General features: G+C 43.7%; 4 protein-coding genes across 10 annotated transcripts in view; 1 reads left to right on the forward strand and 3 right to left on the reverse strand.

The window, feature by feature from the left end:
- The window catches only part of LOC129172659 (ankyrin repeat and SOCS box protein 2-like), a 27,407-nt gene extending 22,793 nt beyond the window's left edge, over positions 1-4,614 (reverse strand). The window contains exon 1 of the mRNA XM_054762623.1: positions 4,516-4,614. The gene's annotated coding sequence lies outside the window, so the exon portion shown is untranslated. The remainder of the gene's footprint in view (positions 1-4,515) is intronic.
- ppp4r4 (protein phosphatase 4, regulatory subunit 4) overlaps positions 1-12,303 on the forward strand; it is an 18,815-nt gene extending 6,512 nt beyond the window's left edge. For 2 of the 5 annotated variants that reach the window (XM_054761666.1, XM_054761663.1), the window contains exons 2-25: positions 3,153-3,226; positions 3,436-3,538; positions 3,630-3,777; positions 3,851-3,924; positions 4,066-4,172; positions 4,347-4,454; positions 4,547-4,668; positions 4,733-4,843; positions 5,027-5,166; positions 5,250-5,369; positions 5,502-5,579; positions 5,687-5,770; positions 5,847-6,032; positions 6,110-6,215; positions 6,374-6,521; positions 6,591-6,735; positions 7,778-7,816; positions 7,887-7,958; positions 8,024-8,087; positions 8,201-8,269; positions 8,355-8,445; positions 10,138-10,199; positions 10,294-10,735; positions 10,988-12,302. In XM_054761666.1, the coding sequence (XP_054617641.1) occupies positions 3,153-3,226; positions 3,436-3,538; positions 3,630-3,777; positions 3,851-3,924; positions 4,066-4,172; positions 4,347-4,454; positions 4,547-4,668; positions 4,733-4,843; positions 5,027-5,166; positions 5,250-5,369; positions 5,502-5,579; positions 5,687-5,770; positions 5,847-6,032; positions 6,110-6,215; positions 6,374-6,521; positions 6,591-6,735; positions 7,778-7,816; positions 7,887-7,958; positions 8,024-8,087; positions 8,201-8,269; positions 8,355-8,445; positions 10,138-10,199; positions 10,294-10,735; positions 10,988-11,027 (2,733 nt within the window). In that variant the 3' untranslated portion in view covers positions 11,028-12,302. Of the gene's footprint in view, positions 1-3,152; positions 3,227-3,435; positions 3,539-3,629; positions 3,778-3,850; positions 3,925-4,065; positions 4,173-4,346; positions 4,455-4,546; positions 4,669-4,732; positions 4,844-5,026; positions 5,167-5,249; positions 5,370-5,501; positions 5,580-5,686; positions 5,771-5,846; positions 6,033-6,109; positions 6,216-6,373; positions 6,522-6,590; positions 6,736-7,777; positions 7,817-7,886; positions 7,959-8,023; positions 8,088-8,200; positions 8,270-8,354; positions 8,446-10,137; positions 10,200-10,293; positions 10,736-10,987 lie in introns of those variants that run through there. The other 3 variants (XM_054761665.1, XM_054761664.1, XM_054761667.1) reach the window with 2 other exon arrangements.
- On the reverse strand, positions 11,368-15,061 carry serpina10a (serpin peptidase inhibitor, clade A (alpha-1 antiproteinase, antitrypsin), member 10a). Its single transcript, XM_054761668.1, has 6 exons — positions 14,901-15,061; positions 14,154-14,444; positions 13,780-14,070; positions 13,431-13,704; positions 13,210-13,357; positions 11,368-13,139 (listed from the first exon to the last, which is right to left on the reverse strand). The coding sequence occupies exons 1-6, from the start codon at positions 14,914-14,916 to the stop codon at positions 12,951-12,953; spliced, it is 1,209 nt and encodes a 402-aa protein (XP_054617643.1). The 5' UTR covers positions 14,917-15,061; the 3' UTR covers positions 11,368-12,950.
- Positions 15,062-15,217: 156 nt separating this feature from the next.
- Positions 15,218-18,506, reverse strand: xrcc3 (X-ray repair complementing defective repair in Chinese hamster cells 3). Of its 3 annotated transcripts, none has more exons than XM_054761672.1 (7): positions 18,359-18,506; positions 17,096-17,115; positions 16,815-17,027; positions 16,577-16,731; positions 16,282-16,494; positions 16,173-16,210; positions 15,218-16,076 (listed from the first exon to the last, which is right to left on the reverse strand). In XM_054761672.1, exons 1-7 carry the CDS (start codon positions 18,406-18,408, stop codon positions 15,863-15,865), a joined length of 903 nt encoding a protein of 300 aa, XP_054617647.1. In that variant the 5' UTR covers positions 18,409-18,506; the 3' UTR covers positions 15,218-15,862. The 3 variants fall into 3 exon arrangements, with proteins under 3 accessions (XP_054617647.1, XP_054617645.1, XP_054617646.1); XM_054761670.1 differs by having other exon boundaries at positions 17,096-17,233; XM_054761671.1 differs by having other exon boundaries at positions 16,397-16,731; positions 17,096-17,233.
- Between the last annotated feature and the right edge of the window lie 218 nt (positions 18,507-18,724).

Consider the following 18,724-nt stretch of genomic DNA (forward strand, 5'->3'; position numbering starts at 1 on the left):
TGCCCTTGAATATTGAGGAAATTATGGAACAGTGTACTGAGGAACTGACACCAGACTGTTGCAGTAACAACTCAAGCTGTTGAGACCCAAGACTCCAGCTCATCGTGGATTTGTCCAGTATTTATTCCTTTCTGTTGCACAGCAGTGAGTGAAGGGACATACAAAACCGTGTCAGCTGCAGAAATTGCGCAAGCACAACAAAACGACAAGGACATTGGTCCAGTAATGCAATGCAAAGTGAAAGACTTTAAGCCATCAGGGCCTGGACTTGGTGCTTTCAGTATGCAGAGTAAGAGTCTGTTGCGTGAATGGGACAGGCTTCACATTGATGAAAATGGAGTTCTTCACAGAAAGACTGCCAACAAAACACAGCTTGTGCTACCTGAGATCTACAAGTCCACTGTCCTGAAAGAGTTGCATGATGAGATGGGCCATCAAGGTATTGATCGAACTACATCATTGATCAGAGATAGATTCTTTTGGCCATACATGCAAAAAGAAATTGAACATTATGTAGCCAGAACATGTACTTGTCTGAAACAAAAAGCTCCATGTAAAGAACAAAGAGCACCTATGACCAGTATTACAACTACTCAGCCATTTGAACTAGTCTCGATCAATTTTCTCAACTTAGACAAATGCAAAGGTGGATATGAATACATACTGGTCATTGTAGATGACTTCAGTCGCTTTGCACAGGCTTATGCTACCACCTCCAAGTCTTCCAAGACAGTCGCTGATCGAATGTTCAGTGATTATGCCCTTAAGTTCGGACTCCCTGCACGAACACACCACGATCAAGGTGGAGAATTTGAGAACCAGCTTTTTGCTGAGCTGAAGAGGAACTGTGGTGTTCTCGGCTCACGAACAACCCCATACCATCCCCAAGGAAATGGGCAAGTCGAACGATTCAATCGTACATTGATACAGATGTTAAAGACTCTTACTGACAAACAGAAAACAAATTGGAAAGACTCCCTAAACAAGTTAATCTATGCCTATAACTGCACAAAAAGTGAAGTGACAGGTTTTTCCCCCTTTTACCTGCTCTTTGGAAGGTCACCAAGGTTACCTGTTGATCTCCTGTTCGGTCTGACCTCTGAGACTGGGAAAGCTGACCAGCAAGATTACATGAAGAAATGGAAGCACCAGATGCAGGAGGCATATGAAATTGTCCAGAAAAATGAAAAAAAGTCAACAGAGAGAGGAAAAAGACATTACAATGGAAAGGCTAGAAGCTTATTGCTGCATCCCGGGGATCGCGTCCTTGTCAGGAATCTAACACCCAGGGGTGGCACTGGTAAGCTTCGTAATCACTGGGAGGAGGACATCCATGTTGTGACCCGCCACGTTGGGAAGGACATTCCAGTCTATGAAGTTAAACCTGAACGTGGAAGAGGACGGTCACGAATCCTTCATCGTAATTTATTGTTACCATGTGACTACTTACCTTTGGAAACCCAGATGAAGACAGCACCTAGACAAAAGAAGGACATGACAGAGACAACCACACAAAGTACAAATCAGGAGGAGGAAGACGATGAGGATGAATGTGGATTCTTTTACAAACCTGTCCTGCTGCCCCAAGAACCTCTGGTTGATGAGACCAGTGAGATGATTGGGATTCAAGAGGACAATGATCAGGAGCTACCAGTGCTAAATTTGGACAAGGAAGCTGGTGAGGACATCACTTGGACAAGCCCAAACAGGTCTGAGACTCGGCAGGAGCATTTGCCACAGCATGATAATGTTCAGAACTCGGATGTACAGCCAAATGAGATGGGCCAGAATGAGATCCCTTTACACCATTACTCACCAGAAAGTGACAGGATTGAAAGATATGACTTACCAAAGAGAAACAGGCGGGCTCCTAAAATCTTCACTTATGACCAACTTGGAACCCCAGCATGCTACAGTGCAGTGAATGACAGTTTCTACCAGTCCCAGCAGATACCATGTCAAGACTTCCACTCAGTTAGTGGGTGGACGAGTCCATATCTAGTTTACCAGCCCATTCTCATGCAGGGATATTAAGTGCCTTCAGCTCTTCCTAGTCATAGTGATACTGCTTGATGTTTAGTGGAGTTTTAGTGGCTCCCATAATTCATTTAGGTAGTACTGTCCTAAAATAAACTAAAGAAAAAAAATAATTTACTGAGACAACCAATTAGACCCCTTGGTTCACAAAGGTTGTGATGTCGGGACAACATAAAATTTTGCAGGGGAGATAGATTGATTGTTTGTTTGTATTGAGAAGTGCTGGTTTAAAAATTGAATAATTAATTCATTAAATAATAGGTCAGCCTTGTTGTAATATTAATCTATGGAAGTTGCATAAACAGTGTAAAGGGTTTATAACAATTTAAAATGTGTAAAATGTGTTAGCATGGTTAAAAATGTACTTGTAATCAGTTCATCTGGGATCGATTGGTTACGTCTGTAAGGGCCGAAAGGGGGAGCTCCTGGCCGAGGTGCTCCATTCTTGATGAGGCTGCCATAGGGAGACACCGTCTACTGTCATCCTCATTCATATCTTTCCCCTTTTCAGGTATGTCATGGTCAGTTAGATTTATTAGATACAGTGCTGCAATATGTGAACATCTTGAGCATGTTTGGGGCATTTAAGAAACTTTTAAAACGAAGTTTAGAACCACCTTTTAGGTGCTACATAGCAGTGTAATCTACCAGGCTGCCGTCTGTGGGAGCAGTAATGGCGCTCGGGAGGAGTTTAGCACGAACCTGTGTAGTTGTCTTTTTGTTTGTTTGTTAAGACCTGATAATATGTCTGATAATATGTTAACAATAACATGCAAGTATTTTGTATGGAAATTGTGTACTTCAGAAGAAAGTTTTGTCATTTAAGTACAATAATGTAAAAAGAGACACTATTTGTTGTTTTATTAATTTGTTTGTTGTTTGTTTGTTGCTGTATAAGTTCACCTGTGAAATAATTAAAACATTCTGGATGAGGCTGCCAGAGGGAGACATCGTGTCCGGTCATCCTCATTCATATCTTTCCCCTTTTCAGGATTGTTACATTGACAAAAATTATGATGAAAATTATTCAAAATTAACACCGCTGGCGTTAATTGCTGGTCTTTGCTACTCAGCTAAAACTCAACTCCATAGTTTCTTCTTCTCTTCTCTGTCAGACTCCAGAGGAAATCAGTCAGCTGACGGTGGACGAAAACCTCAACGATATCGACAGAGCCGTCTACCTCCTCAGGTGAGACTCCACGTGAAAACACATGAGTCAAGGTGAGTCCAAAACAGTCCAGACTTGTGGAGGTGAGTCTGCGTGACTCTCGGTGAGCACTCATGAGTCCCGCCACCTGAAAATGGACTGATGGATGCTACTACCTGTCAGTTGTGGATCCACCACACTACACATTGTAGAACCAAAGCTTTCTTCATTCTATGTTTTCTATATTTTAGTGCGGGTCAGGAGGTACAGAGAGCAAGTGTCATCGCTAACCTGCCAAGTCTGATCCGTCAGAATCCAGCAGAGACGTTCCATTGGGTCGTACCAAAGGTTCGGGTACGTTTGTACGATCACGTCTCTTTTGCCTTCACTGTAATGATAGACAGGATGGGATGTGGAACGTGAGCTTTTATTCTGCCCAACTCAGGAGGTCCTTGGTGGAGCTGGAGCTGAAATCCAACTGGCAGCTGCAGTGTCATTTTTGACCATCCTGCAGGATGACATCGTCCTGATCCACACACACACTTATTCCATACTGAAGACGGTCCTGCTCCACCTGAACCACCGAGATGCAGGTACAAGCCCTAAACTTAAGGCCTGCAGGTAAGACCACCTTTGGGCGCTGATGTTGTTATCTTTTGTGGACAGTGGTGAGTAACGCCTGGCTGGAGACTCTGTTGTGTGCCATGGACGTTTTACCAAAGGAGACAATCAAACAGGAGGTACCAGTATGGACCAGTAGTTTGCTCATGACTTGTCTATAGATATGATACTTCGATTCATTCATTCAGAGTCCTGCCTCAGTGGAGTCAAAGCTTTGTCTCCTCATGATCTTTTTTGTATTTTTTTGTTTATTTCGACAGGTGCTGAGACCTCTTGTCTTCCAATCTCTGCCTTCACATTCTCTTCAAACTCGTCTGGCCCGCTGTCGCATTTTGGGCAAAGTCTTCTGTAAACTGGATTCTCACACGTAAATATTTATCTATCGCGGTGCAATATGTTGGTAAACCTTAAGAGTCACACTGGACATGGAGTTGACAACTCAGTGCCAAACTCTCTCGACTCATTTGGTAGACCCTGGTTTGAGCCCGAGTATGCACAGGAGACGTGGTGTGTCTATTTAAGACTTCTTCTCTTTTTTCAGCGTGAAGAAAGAGCTTATGCCATTGGCTCGTTCTTTGTGTCAGGATCCAGAATTTGAGGTTCGAGCATGCATGTGCCGCCAGTTGGAGAGCATTGCCATGGCGTCAGGGTCAATATTTTATCATTTATTATTATTTCAAGAAAGAAAGAAAAAAATCAAGCACACACACCTTGATGACGTTGTGTGTCTCCTTTGTCCAGTGTGGACGAGACCAGCAGAGAGCTGCTGCCTGACTTGGTTGACTTGGCGAGAGATGGGCACAGCGGCGTCCGTCTTGCAGCGTTGGACGCTATCATCAACCTGATGGAGAAGATTGACAGCGGTGAGTGACAGGTAGTGGAGGTACATTGAATGCTACCACTTATTAATAAGTGCCTCCTCCTCAGAGAACAGACTTCGTGTTGTGGTTCCCTTGGTGATGTCGGTGTTCCAGGCAGGTGACGCCATCATGGCATCTTTGTCATTCCAGTTTGGAAAAATCTGCAGTCAACTTGCAGGTGAGAATCCAATCTGTCTCTCTCTGATCTTTCAGTTAGAATCCAACAAAAGTTTTTAATATTTTTAAAGATGGCCTTTTAGAAAGCGTCTTTCGTAAGTGTTGGCAGTCTGTGTGCTTGTCACGACACGGAACAACTGCCCCTGCTCCAGTCCATAAGTCCTAAAGTCGCCACCATTTTCAGGTTGTCTGTCAGACGAGCAGAAGGTCCACTTACTGCAGACATTCAAGTCGCTGTGTGTTATTGGTCTCAACACTGAAAGAAACGAAAACATTGATGACCAGACAACGCTGATCCGGTGCAACTGCTGCTACAACCTGCCGGTGAGCAGATACAACAAAAAACACACCACACAACAAACAATGCAGAAGCTGGGGGACACTGACTGTAACGATTGTCTCTTCAGACCATGTTGGCATTTGCTGACTCCACCCACTTCCTGTCCGACTTGTACCTGTCATTTTCAAGTCTTTGTTGCGATCCCGAAGTCAGCGTCCGGAGAAGCGCAGCTGCCAGTTTTCATCAGGTCAGATTTAAGGAAAAACAGCCATATCCTCTCATTTTATGCTTTCAAAGATGAACAACATCAAAGCTTTCTTCTTTGAGGCTCAAGTGTCCTTTCAAAACTATAAAAGCTTTGTTCATTTCCTTTTGTCAGGTGGTGAAGTTGCTCAGTTCGAATGTTGCTCTGGTTCACAAAGAGCTTCTGATTCTGTTGAAGGATGACGCTCTGGAGGTCAGAGGTCCCTCGACCAATAACACACAGTTTCAAAAACTTTTTCCTAACCTTCCCAACATAAATCTTCCTTTTTTATTTCTACTCTTGTTGATTTTGTTGTTGAGGTGTTGGATGCTCTGATGAATCACTTGGAGGAAACTCTGGAGGTGGTTCTGTTCAGAGGAGAGAAACTGACACAAGACAAAAAGGTCAGAAAACTAACAAGAGCATTTCCTCTTTGGAATGTAAAGACAGATTGCACAGAGTTTACTGGGGTTCCTCCAGGGTTCCTTCCAGTCTTCCGAACTGCTGTCAGCTCTGCTGTTGGCCGAGCAAAAGGTTGGAGGTTCTCTGCGTTGGAGGCTGCATGAGAAGCTGTTGCAGCGTTACAGCATTCTGGCTAAACTACTCCCTGGAGAGCCGCTGCACCAGAGTCTGTCTCCTCGCATCTTTGTCATCCTCACTAGCAACGTCAGCTGACTCAACCAAGTCGACACACTCAAGTGAAGGACAGCAGATGTTACGACTAATGTCTGCTGTGGTTGCAGAAGGTGTTGCCAGTGCAGAGAGAGGCTGCTCGGATGTTCTGCACATTCCTTCGCTATAACCGCAAACAGGAACACCGTCGCAAGATGATGGAGTGGCTGATCCAAGGTCAGAGGTCTCTGGTGCTTTCCTCTCATGTTTTGTGTTATGTCACATGGTGACAGTATTTCAGCTTGTTTTTGGTCCATACTCATCCTACCCTCATTGAAAGACCTCAAGTTGAACATGTTACGTGACCACAAGATGCGCTGACTGTGTTTCTTCAGCTCTGGCTCGGGGGCGGAGTTACTGGAATCGTCTACGGTTTCTTGATGTCTGTGAAAAGGCCAGTGAGATTTTTTCCAGGAAGTACTTCAACCGACACTTCCTAATCCCAGCACTAGAACTGGTCCATGATCCTGTGGCCAACGTCAGGTAGTCCACCACTGCAAACCCCTATGTACCAGCGTGACACTGATTTTTCTTCTGCTGGGTTTCCAACAGGTACAAACTCTGTCAGATGCTGCCCAGGCTGCGGTCATCGCTACGCCTGCCGGCCGACAAGCAGCTGTTTCTGCAGCTGGATTTTTGTGTCCAGAAGCTCCTCTGTACAGAGAAGGACAAAGACGTGGTCACAGCCATTCACAAGGTGAGCCATCCATCCATTTAGTGCTTATGGTGTTCAGGATGGGGTGGCAGGTTCCATTTAAGGTTAACTACTGTTAGTCACAATGTGCTTGATGGTGTAAAAGGTGTGTTCTCCGAAAAGTTCTGCTTAGGGATGAGCTGGATACTCGTTTTAGATGAGTATCCATTACGGATAATGCATTTTTGCCGTGTACGAGCATGAAACGAGTACAGCTCGTCATTATCTGTAATTGTGATGAAGGAAAATCCACATCGCACAGCGACTGCCCCTCCCTAGACAGACTTGCTGCAGGCTGCAGTCAGAGAGGAGCCGTGCCTTGCTCACGTACGCGGTGCAGTTGGAAAGACAGAGTTGAAAACGGCTCGTGTTGCGTTGGTCAATGCATCCACTCCAGACTGTTTTTTTTTTAGGTTTTCCTCAGCTCAGCTCGTATCTAAAGTTACTTGGTATACTTGTTTTGTTACGTACGCGGTGCACTTGGCAAGACAGAGCTGTAAACGGCTCATGTTGCGTTGGTCAGTGCTGGTGTTTTTTTTTGTCTGCTTGCTTCTAATTTGGCTGGTGATATAAATTCACTTGGAAAATTTGCTCATAGTACTGAACACACATGGTGCTTTTGAGAAAACTACAGTGAACAAGGTTGACAGATTATTTCCCTGTTTGCCATCACTGGATGTTTGCATGACTCACCAACTTCACACAGATCATAAAAAAGTAATGAAATAAGAGTCTTACAGCTCACTTACACACATACACATATAGCTGAGTAATAAACAATAAATATAGCAACTTCTGATCAATTCATGTCAATTTCAGACTTAAAATAATGTACCGATTTAAGCCCCAGCTATTTCCGGTTAAACCCCACCCACTCTGAGTACAGATACATATCATTTAGATGGGTGAATAGATACAGATAAAGCTGTACTCGCTCATCTCTAGTTCTGCTCATGAAAAGAATCACTTCTGTTCTCACTTGGTGCTTTAAAAATAAATTGAATTTGGACCTGAGCATGACCCAGTTTCCTGCTCTCCTTTTCAGGTTGTGTTGGACCTAGACAAAATGGACCTCACAGAACCTGTAAGCAGCTTATATGAATGTTATATAGCTGAAAGTAGGATTTGTCTCCTCATGTTGTGTCTTGTGGCAGTTTCAGAGGAGGAAGGACAATGATGTGTTGGACCAGAAGAAAGAAACAGAAGAGACACTGCTGCTGGAGATGGTGGGTGTTAAAGTGCCACGCCACTTTCAGGCTGATCTACTTACTGTCCTGTTTCATTTTACTAGGAGCAACTGGAACACCAGCAGAGCGAAGCAAAACCTAACTCTATCAAACAATCAGAGAGGCGACGTGAGAACACTGATTTCTTTTTTGTCAAAGTTTGCAGTTGGCAAAACAAGCAATTCATTTACTCGTTCATCTGAGAGTTCATTGTTGTTTGTAAATGTCTTTGTTTGTAACAGGAAGCGACCGAAATCCCAGTCTGTCTACGACCAAGTCCAAGTCATTGTCCTTGTCGGTGTCCTCATCCGGTAAGACTGAACACAGACAACCTTTTAGAACCGCACACACGACGTGAAATTATTTTTTGCTAATTAATGTTCCTGTATGATTAAGGCAAAGAAACGAGGAGGGTCAAACTGTCACGGAGTCGTTCTCTCAGCAGTCAACCGACCGTCTGCAAACCTGACGCATCGCAACAACCTCTGTAAGGCTTAATTCTTTCTGCAATGGACTGTTTTTCTTCTCAGAATGAGCTCAGCTAACCTTTACCACTGTAGTGAACTGTGATGCTGGTTCTGATTTACTTCAGGGCTGGAGTTGAAAACTGACACAACACCAGTTTCACTTGCCATTGTCCAGGGGAGTCCTGGCATTACGTCTCAGTGGTTGCGCCAGGAAATCAGGAAATAACAAAAGGGAGATTTGTGTGAGCCACGCAATTAATTTATGAAAAGCATTGAGTTTCCTGCACGGTAGCTAAGCTAGTTCCAACTTCAGTTCCAACTCTAACCGAAATGGACGCTAACTGAATCAATTTTTCCCATAAGAAATAATGTATATCCAATTAATCCGTTCCAGAAAGCCAAAAATGTTCACACAAAACCCGTTTCTATGGTTTTACAATTAAAGTTTTACATGCAGTAAACAATTCATTCCAAATGCATATAGATACATATAAATGATGAATGAAAAGGGTAAATTAACATTTAAGGTTACTTTTACCTTCACTGACGAGATGATTCTTGATGTGTGTGTTCCAAAGACTCGATGTGGCAGTGAGACACCACACAGGCAACACCTTCCTGTTTTGCCATGAGTTATTTCTTGAATTCAATAGTGTTTCTCACCTCATTAACTCAAAATGGAGCCACAGAAAGTACTTAATCACAAAATAAAACAACCAAGGCAAGACATGAGACATAAGAAAAACAAGAAAACAGAAAACCATAACAAGAGTAAATAAATAAATAAATAATATGGAACAGATCACATCAAATTTGTAGTGCAATAATAAATAATAACAATACATAATAATAATACATAACACGGTAAAAAGTCCAGTCCTGTGTGTGTTTTAATGCTCCCCCTGTGTTGTGTTGAAAAGCCGCATTGTGTGGGGGAGGAACGATCTGCTCAGTCTTTCGGTGGAGCATGGCAGGGCAAATGTTCATTAATCCCTTTTATTCGTCATTTATATGCATTCAGAATTGTTTTATGCATGTAAAACTATAAAAGCATGTTTTATTTTAGCCTTGTTGAGATGACAAGATCATAGACGGGCTACATAGCTGACTGCTGTTTCCGGTTGCCATTTTGTAAGCAAGCCAGCTTCATGTGAGAAGCTAAGGACGTTTTGTGATAAAAATACAGAGAGTTGGACAGTGCATTAATAACACAACAAGATGTGTGCCGTATTGGGCAAATGGGCAAATGTACTCAAAGCAAAGCATAAATTCTCGACGTTAGCGGGAACTGCAAACCATGCTAACCGGGATTCCACTGTATTAAAAAATGTGTGAATGAACAGCATATCGAAACCATATCATTCATTGTTTGACAGACGTCGTGTTCGACAGAGCTAAATGTTTTTGGACATTTGTGTAACTGGACGGGAAAAGTCTGAAATTTGGCTCATGTTTACAATAAAAAACAAGTCATATTGAAGAAAACAAAAGCTCTAAAAACCTAATGTGAAGCAGCTCTCAGCCACAGAGGAAAAAAGCGTAAGAGTGGTGTTTGAATGGTCCAGGGTGGTGCCAGAGCAGTTCTTGCGTGATCTAAGGACTATGGTCTCAGGATGGTCCTGGGGTCAGTGCACATGACGTCAGGGTTCTCGAGGTTCCTTTAAACCTTCTTTTGTGCATTAATCCTATTCCATGTTCTCTTAATGTTTTAGTGGTAGGAAAGCGTTAAGTGGTTCTTCTGGGAGTCGGAATTCCTCCTCGTTACACAGCAAAGGTATCTTCTTCAATTACAGACCTGCTTCAGTATCTTGTCAGTCAAGAATAACCATCATTCTCTTTCTTAATCATATATCACTTCTTGAAACCAGATGATTTTTCAAGAACTACCCACTTCAAATCTCCGTCCACCTCATACAGGCCAGTGCTGATCTGCAGCAACTCCACCACCCTCCCTGACATGGCTGCTTCCGACGGCCAAACAACTACCACCTTAGACCAGAGAGAGGACAGGACCATTAACAAGGACCACTGGAATTACATGACGGATCAGAGAACCAGTAATGTAGACCACGGAAACAGTCCTATTGAACACAAAACTATGACCATGGTCCAAAGAGTAAGTGCCTTGGACAGAAGGACAAATACCTTAGGCCAAAGAAAACCCAGGACCAGTGCGTTGGACCAGAGAGACAACAGCAGCATTAAGATAGATTCTGGAGATCACAGGAACAGCTTCTTGTACCAGCGCAGTAAATCCATAGACGAGCACAGCACTGCACTGGAGGACAGCAAATCCAGGAAGTTGTTGATGTGAGTTTTGTTGAATGAAAATGAAACCCCATGTGAACAATTCATTCAGACAGTTGATTACATTCATTTGTTACATTTTCATACTTTCTCCCACACGATTGACAAAGACATGGTGAACATGTGACTTTAAGAGGTTCTGAAGCGCATTTAAGACAAGTGTACACCTTTAGTTGGAGAAGCGCCCTTTTAGATTTGATGAAAGTTGACTTGCTTGTATTAAAGTCCACACTTTGTTTGGTTTTGGCTCAACAGGAAGTCCAACTCTTTCAACGTACAATCAGGATGCCGATGACAGGATTGACATCAGCCTTCATCCAATCAGGAGTCAGAGAAAGGTGGGGGGTGTTAATCTCCAATTTGATTGGTCAGGTAAACGTCTCAGTGTTTTCAGTGGTGGTTAGTGTATTTATCATCCAGAGAACAATTTGGTTATTCTGTGACATTCTGAGACAAACTATTGTGCTGCTATTGTGTCTAAACAATATTTTTTATTATTTTATCATGCTGCATAGCTGGGCCACTTTGTTGGAAGTCCAGATTGCTGACATATTTGTTCATTTGTGTCAAGAAAAACACAACTACCTAACATGAGCTTGCTGTTGTCTTTCAAGCAGAGGGAACTTAACTGACACTTGATTTGACACAATTTTATTAAAGTCCAATGACTTGACACCGTTACATCCTTTTTTGCTGCAGCGGCCTGATTGATATTATTGTTACATTCCTTTAAATGAGCCTTGTCAGTGTTGACACATGTTGTGCTGCCATTAATCATTTAGGTAAAAAGGTCCGTGTGGACAAACATCACACTCAACAAGCACAATATTCATCAGTTACAACAGGTGAAAGGTCAACTCATGCAGAAGTGATGCTTATAGATCATACATGTTCCTAATAAAATGCTCACTAAAGATGTTAGTCAACTACAAACTAGTTACATTCCCGAAGGCTGTTTGTATTTTGAACTGTTGGTAAGTTGTTATTTGCTATTTTATATAATTGGTTTTCCTGCACTATTAGGCAAAGGGGTGTCCAAACTTTTTCTGAGAAAGGCTCCAAGTACCATTTTGATATTTTGTAAACAACACACGTAGATATGCTAAGAAGTTATATTTCAAGAAAAAAAAACTGCTTAGCTTTGTAATATAGATGGAAAAGCGCATTCATTGTATGAACTTTGGTCTTTTTTTCCCCCTTTTTTATTTTTAGATATTTTGTCTTTCTTCTTAAATAATCTTTGTAAATGTTCTTCTTGTAAAATTATGACTTTATTCCCGTAATATAACTTTTTCCCCAAACTAATTTTCCAAAAACATCAATTTGTTTTGTTTGTTTCTCATAACATTACGACTTTATGAAATAACATTTTTTCTTTACTATTTCAACTCTATGCTAGTAAAGCTTTCCTCATATTACAACTTTATTCTCATAAAATTGCAACTTTTTCTCTCATTAGAATATGAGTTTTTTCTCTAAATATTTTGACTTTATTCTCATCAAATTAGTTTTTTTTTTTTTAATGTTCCAAGTACTTCCACTTTCTTCTTGGAAATTTTCTGCTCGTAATTATGACCATAATATTTTGCCTTTATTCCCGGATTATTCTTCTCATTGTAACTTTTTCCGCAACCTAATTTTCGAAAAAATTACAACTTTATTCATTGTTTTGACATAATATTACGACTTTTTTTTAAATTATTTTTTAATATTTCAATGTTATGCTACAAGAATGACTATTTTTTTCTGCTAACATTGGCACGTTATTCTCTAAAGATTTTTTTAATGTTTAGATTTTAATCTGGTAAAAATTACCAATTTTTTCCTTCCTACTGTTGCTGTATTTTTTTTTTTTTCTTGTTAAACTGTATTTTTAGAATGCATCGCGGGCCACACTTGGGACACCATTGCCTTAGCATCTGTTCTGTCATGCTCTTTCTCTGCATCATTGTTCCTTGACACAGAAACCAAACCAAAGTGACACTGGGGGGGATGGCCGGGGTGGATTTGGCAGAATAGATTTCAAAACGTACTACATTGAAGGAGCACAAAGGAGTGAATAAGATTTGAATGAACACGGCAGTCAAATATTGCTAACGGCAGTGTTCATAAGTAGGGTAGCGTCTGTATTGAACCAGCAGAAACATGCAGAGCACACAGGCTGGACACTTTGGTAGTGCGGGACACTAGATGACTTTAAATTGCTGTGTCAGCTCTTTTATTTCTTGGTGGGATCGAGCAGGCGGCCCATCTGGAGCACCCCGCCGCTGGTCTGATGGTACACGACAAAAAGGAAGGGTCTGTTGATGGTGAGTCGAGGGGGAGGGGTAGCAAAGACGCTGGATCCGCCTCCAGAGGTGTCACCATCGCCACTCTCATCGACTGACAGGACGGCTTTGTGAAACACCTGCAGACAAGTGAGGTCATGTTAGGACTGGATATAAAACGTTTCAGGCTGATGGGATTGATTTTGTCACCTGCGAAAGTTTGGTGCCTTGAGTGGCGCCCATGGTGCTCAGGTCTGCGTCATCCTGAAACACCTGGACCAGCCCCAGAGTCCGCAGGACATCCCCCAGAGAGCAGGAACTCTCCAACAGGAAGCGTGGCAACTGCACCTCCAACTTCCTGTTTGGACAATAGCAATACAAAGCACCCGAAAAGGATGAGTCAGAACAAAGCAGAAGAATGATGGACTCACGTCTTCTTCAACTGCCGGATCCAGGACTGGATCTTTTCTGATGTCACTTCTTCTTCCACTGCAGTGATGTCCACATCTTCATCAGGCAGCACAACCAACATGGCCGCTCCGTCTACCATCGGCAGCTTCAACACGCCAACTTTGAGCGAGCGATCATACGCCAGAAAGTACTTGTCCGCCCTGAACATCATTGGAACCGTGACCACATGATACTTGTCTACGTAGAAACGTTCATCCTGAGTAACGCTGGCGTTGAAGGCCTGACTGAAACGACCTGAGAAAGAAACCAACATGTGTTACAAGACTCCTGACAGCTGAGGAGCGACATCCGAGGCCTGACAGGTGACACCTTGGTAGAGAGCGGCAGTAGCAAGCAGCAACTGCGTCTGGGGGTTTAGGTCTGTGACCAAATCCTGAACCTGGTCCCTAGTCTGCTCCTGAGCCCAGATGTTGATCATGTCAGCGGCTTCCCGCGGCGTTGCATAGGTCAGGCTCTTAACAGTCCCCCCATACTTGGCTTGAACCAGGTCCAGGTATGATGCTGACACCTGGATGCTTGAGTCGGGGAAAATGGCCACACCCTGTTTCAGGTTCAGGGCACCGCTCCCCAGCATGGCAGTGGTCATCGACTGAAACAGGTCTGAACGGAGGAGAGTGAGTTAAATCTCGCGATGGAAACCCACAAACCCCAATAAGAAGACCTCAAGGGACATTTTGACCCACCTGGGAAGGTCTGCGGATCCAGTCCAGCCAGACCGAGCACCTGCTGAAGCTGCTCCCGGCTCGATCCACTTGTGGCGCTGAGCAGAGCTGACAGACCATACGACACTGTCACTGTGGACAGGAACACGTTGTTGTCGGTCCGGCTAGCGAGCGCACGATACAATCGAGTAGAAAAGTCAGAATTCCTGTTGATCAGGTCCCGAACCGGGCCATCAATGGCGGGCTGACAGCGAAGTGGAACAAGGAGGCCAAGAATAACGACCAAAGTCAGAGGCATGGAGGACATCATTGCTGGAATAAAACAGAAACACGATTCCTTATTTGGCAAGCAAACACAAATAATATTAATAATAATTAATAGCTGTTTTGTGCATCAATGGACACTTTTCTTGTGGCGTGCCAAAGTGTTCCAATTTCTCAACAAAAGAAGCCCTTCCAATAAAAAAGCTCCAAACAATGATTGCTTCTGAAATATTTGCATCATGTCTCAAGATTGTTATGATATGCTGCGTGAAGCATTAACCAGGGCTCAGCCTTGTGACGTCATCATCCCCACACTATTTGTGGGCGAACAGTGATATCACAGCTGCTGGATCAATACATCCCGAATGGAAGCAACATGAACTGCATCCTAGACATGTTTACGACACACAAGACCCAGATCGACTCGAAGCAATCCCTCGTCAGGCGGCCTGACCAATAACGACCTCTAGCTACCGGTAGTCAACAACGAAATAAACAACAAACCTTCACGAGGCTTCATCTCCGACGATGATGACGACGTTTGCTATCAGAAAAAACAACGTCTCCCACCTCGAACATTCACAAACTGCGCATCATCGTAAAGCTAGTGCACACCGGAAATAGCTGTTTCCGCCTGTGGGCTCTTCAAAATACAGGTCGGCGTCTGCCCAATACCGTAATAAACTCGATCTAGCGGAGGTCAACAACGAAACAAACCAGCCTTCTAGACAGGCATCTTTGTCTCACACGACGATGATGGTGTTTTCTATCAGGAAAAAAACGTCTCCGACCTCGAACATTCACAAATGTCGCATATTAGTGCAGCAAGCGCACGCCGGAAATAACTGTCTATACAGTCGCGTCCTTAAAATAAAAGTGTACACGGTTGCAGTACGTAGGATGGAATTTATTTGTAAATAAAATGTGAGGTCAGCAGTCAACTTTTCTCTTAAAAAATAGACATTGTAATATATATTTTAAAATGCCTGGATTCAGTTATCACAAAACCATGTTTAAACAAAGTATAAAATTCTGACCACTGTATTGTGATTCTATTTTTTCTGTCAGCTTGGTTTCCACATTCTTAAACATACCGAAAAGACAAAGCCGCATGACTCACACACAATCACTGTAAAAATACATTCTTAATCCTGCCCAGCACTGGTTTACAAAGTCACCTAATCAAAGTCACGGACGACTGACTAATGAAGAAAAAAATCAGGAGTTAATGACAACAAACAAAATGTTCGACTAATTGGTAGCGTTGTCACCTGACAATCCCTGACTGACTTATCAATACATGTGTGCGCAATACAATCAATTCAAAAACTATTCACTTAACATGCATGTATCTGTTAAACACTGAAGGCAATTCGGTACATGACCTTGTTAGGAAGAATACAACACACTGCCCCATTGTTTTGAACAATTTAGAACAATCTTGATCATTGTATTTTTAACATTAGTCAAGTCTCAACTCCTTGAACGCCCTCCTTCCACACGGCGGCGTCCTGTCCCGTTCGAGCGAGGTGAGGCGCAAACACCACCTCTAGCCTGCGGAGGCTGCTGTCCTGGTCACCCTTGGTAACGGTCATATGGAGACGCCGCATCATCAGACGAACCATCACCTGATTGGCCCAAGCCAAGCCCAGTGCCGGGCACACTGTCGAGTAAGAAGGACTGAAAGACAGAAGCGATCAAACCTCAACGAATCACACTCAACAAGCCACAATGTGTTGATGTCAGTGACTAGCTAGCATGTAAAAGTGACTTTACCCCAAATATTCTTCTGAGCTGCTGAAGATGTCAGTCACCTAGAACACACAAACACATAATGCTCCAAGTTGAGGCAGAGGACGTGTGTGTGTGTGTGTGTGAGAGTGACCTGGTTGATGCAAAGAACAGCTGTATTAAATTCGTGACTCAGGTAATGCAGCATTGAGGAGACAGTCAGTAGCTGTCTCGTCCTCTCCATCCAATCAGCCACTCCAAACTCTGACCTGAATAGAGACGCCACCGAGTCCACAACCACAAACCGGACCAGACCCCGAGCAAGCAAGAGGGGCACGCGATGTGTCAGACATGAGTGAAGAGATACCTAACGATAAACAATAACAATGTGTGACTGGAGAAAGACAGGTGATTGGCGTACAGGGGGACAGACTGACCGGACCACCCACCAGATCAGCAGCATGTTCCACATAAACATGGTCACTAAAGTGAAGGCTGCTGGTCACATGTGAAGGGACATCAGAGCGAAGACACGACTGTTCTGTGATCAGCTGCTGCAGGCGTCTGCTGGGAAAAGTGTCCTCTGTGCACACAAATACTGCTCCTACACGTGCATGCATGCGTGCACACATATTGTATATGAATCTCCCAACCGTGGTGTTCATCATTTGCCCTGCATTGACTAACCTGAGTTCAAACCACCGTGTTGGATCGGGTACTGTACAGAGAGACAGAGTTGCAGAGCCAGCTGAGTCTTCCCGACACCGCTCTCTCCTGCCAGTTCAGTGACGCCCCCCACAGGAAGACCTCCTCTCAGCAGCCGGTCCAACAGAGGGCAGCCTGTGCTGAGTCTGAAACCAGACTCCAACGTGTGACCCTCGCGTTGATGCAACACAAGAGCTGCACACACAAACATGGGTCAGCGTACTGTCAGGTCAGTTGAGTGTTCACAGGATGGTGAACGACACCTGGTAGCGGACCCTGGCGCCTGCAAGCCAGAGATGCAGAAGTAAGCAGTTGCTGGACGTCAGAGGCCGACAAGGAGGTGAGTCTCTGCAGATCTGGACCTGACATGCACAGCACGTCCCTGACAGACTTCACGTCAGCTGGAGAAAAAGCAGCATAACCACAGTAACAACTAAAGTGGTGCCATACAACATGCAAGTCATTGTAGAGTGCTAGTCAAGGACCAACATTAAGTCACTAGTTTCACATGAAACCTATTTTGAAGCTTTTTGTGCTAGATTGCATATCTAGATCAGTGATGATTTTATAAAAATATAAAGTTGTATTGTATTGTATAAGGTCTTGTTCACGAGTGAGGGAAGGATGGAACGTGAGATCGACAAGCGAATTGGTGCGGCATCTGCAGTGATGCGGACTCTACATCGGTCCGTTGTGGTGAAGAGAGAGCTAAGCCGAAAGGCAAAGCTCTCAATTTACCGGTCGATCTACGTTCCTACCCTCACCTATGGTCATGAGCTTTGGGTAGTGACTGAAAGGACAAGATCGCGGGTACAAGCGGCCGAAATGAATTTTCTCCGTAGAGTGGCTGGGCTCTCCATTGGAGATAATGTGAGAAGCACTGTCATCCGGGAGAGATTCGGAGTAGAACCGCAACTCCTCCGCATTGAGAGGAGCCAGATGAGGTGGCTTGGGCATCTGGTCAGGATGCCTCCCAGACGCCTCCCTGGGGAGGTGTTCAAGGCAAGTCCGACCGGTAGAAGGCCTCGGGGAAGACCCAGGACACGGAGAGACAATGTCTCCCAACCGGCCTGGGAACGCCTCAGGATCCGCTGGGAGGAGCTGGATGAAGTGGCCAGGGAGAGGAAAATGTGAGCCTCCCTGCTTAGGCTGCTGTCCCCACGACCCGATCTCGGATAAGCGGTAGAAGATAGATGGATGGATGGATAAAGTTGTATTCATTGTGTAATGATGTATTCACCACAATGAGAGCTACTATGACTAAATGCACGATACCTGTGTTTTATTGCTGTGACTGCTAACATTTCTTTGTGCCCTATTTTCAGAGCTATTTCGTGCTCCATTAAAAACACGACTCTTTGGCACTTTGGTGAGCCAGTCCCAACATCTCCAATCAATGGTTGAAGATGAGATGTGAAAATTGAAAAAAAAAATGAAAATAGATTGACTATTGCCATTTTCTATGTCACGTTTGCAATGTGTTGTGTTTAATTCTAATGGAAGTAGAAGACAACATGGCTCGTCACCTCTCCCGAGAGCGCTTATGATCCTCGGGTGGAGCTCCAGCTGCCGCCATGAGGACATCATGTCTCTCTTGGAGTCCCAAACACGTTCATTGCTGTTAGTCCATGTTTGTTTGTCAGTGTTTCCTAATTCCTTCACACCCGCGCAAAGGTTTCGTCATAAGCCTGCGCCTGTTGGAGTGTTCCATTCGTGCTGATGGGGTAAGAAACGAAACAATGCTGACATTTACTTTAAAAAGTGACTGTGAACAATTATACACTAATCTATTATTTGCGCAGTTAACTTTTTATAGTCTAAAATTGGTGATTTTAAATGCTATTAAATGACCTTTGGCATTGCAATGGTCAGAAAAATTCTCATTTGGGGCC

Source organism: Dunckerocampus dactyliophorus, chromosome 19, assembly GCF_027744805.1.
Source record: "Dunckerocampus dactyliophorus isolate RoL2022-P2 chromosome 19, RoL_Ddac_1.1, whole genome shotgun sequence".
NCBI lineage: Eukaryota > Metazoa > Chordata > Actinopteri > Syngnathiformes > Syngnathidae > Dunckerocampus > Dunckerocampus dactyliophorus.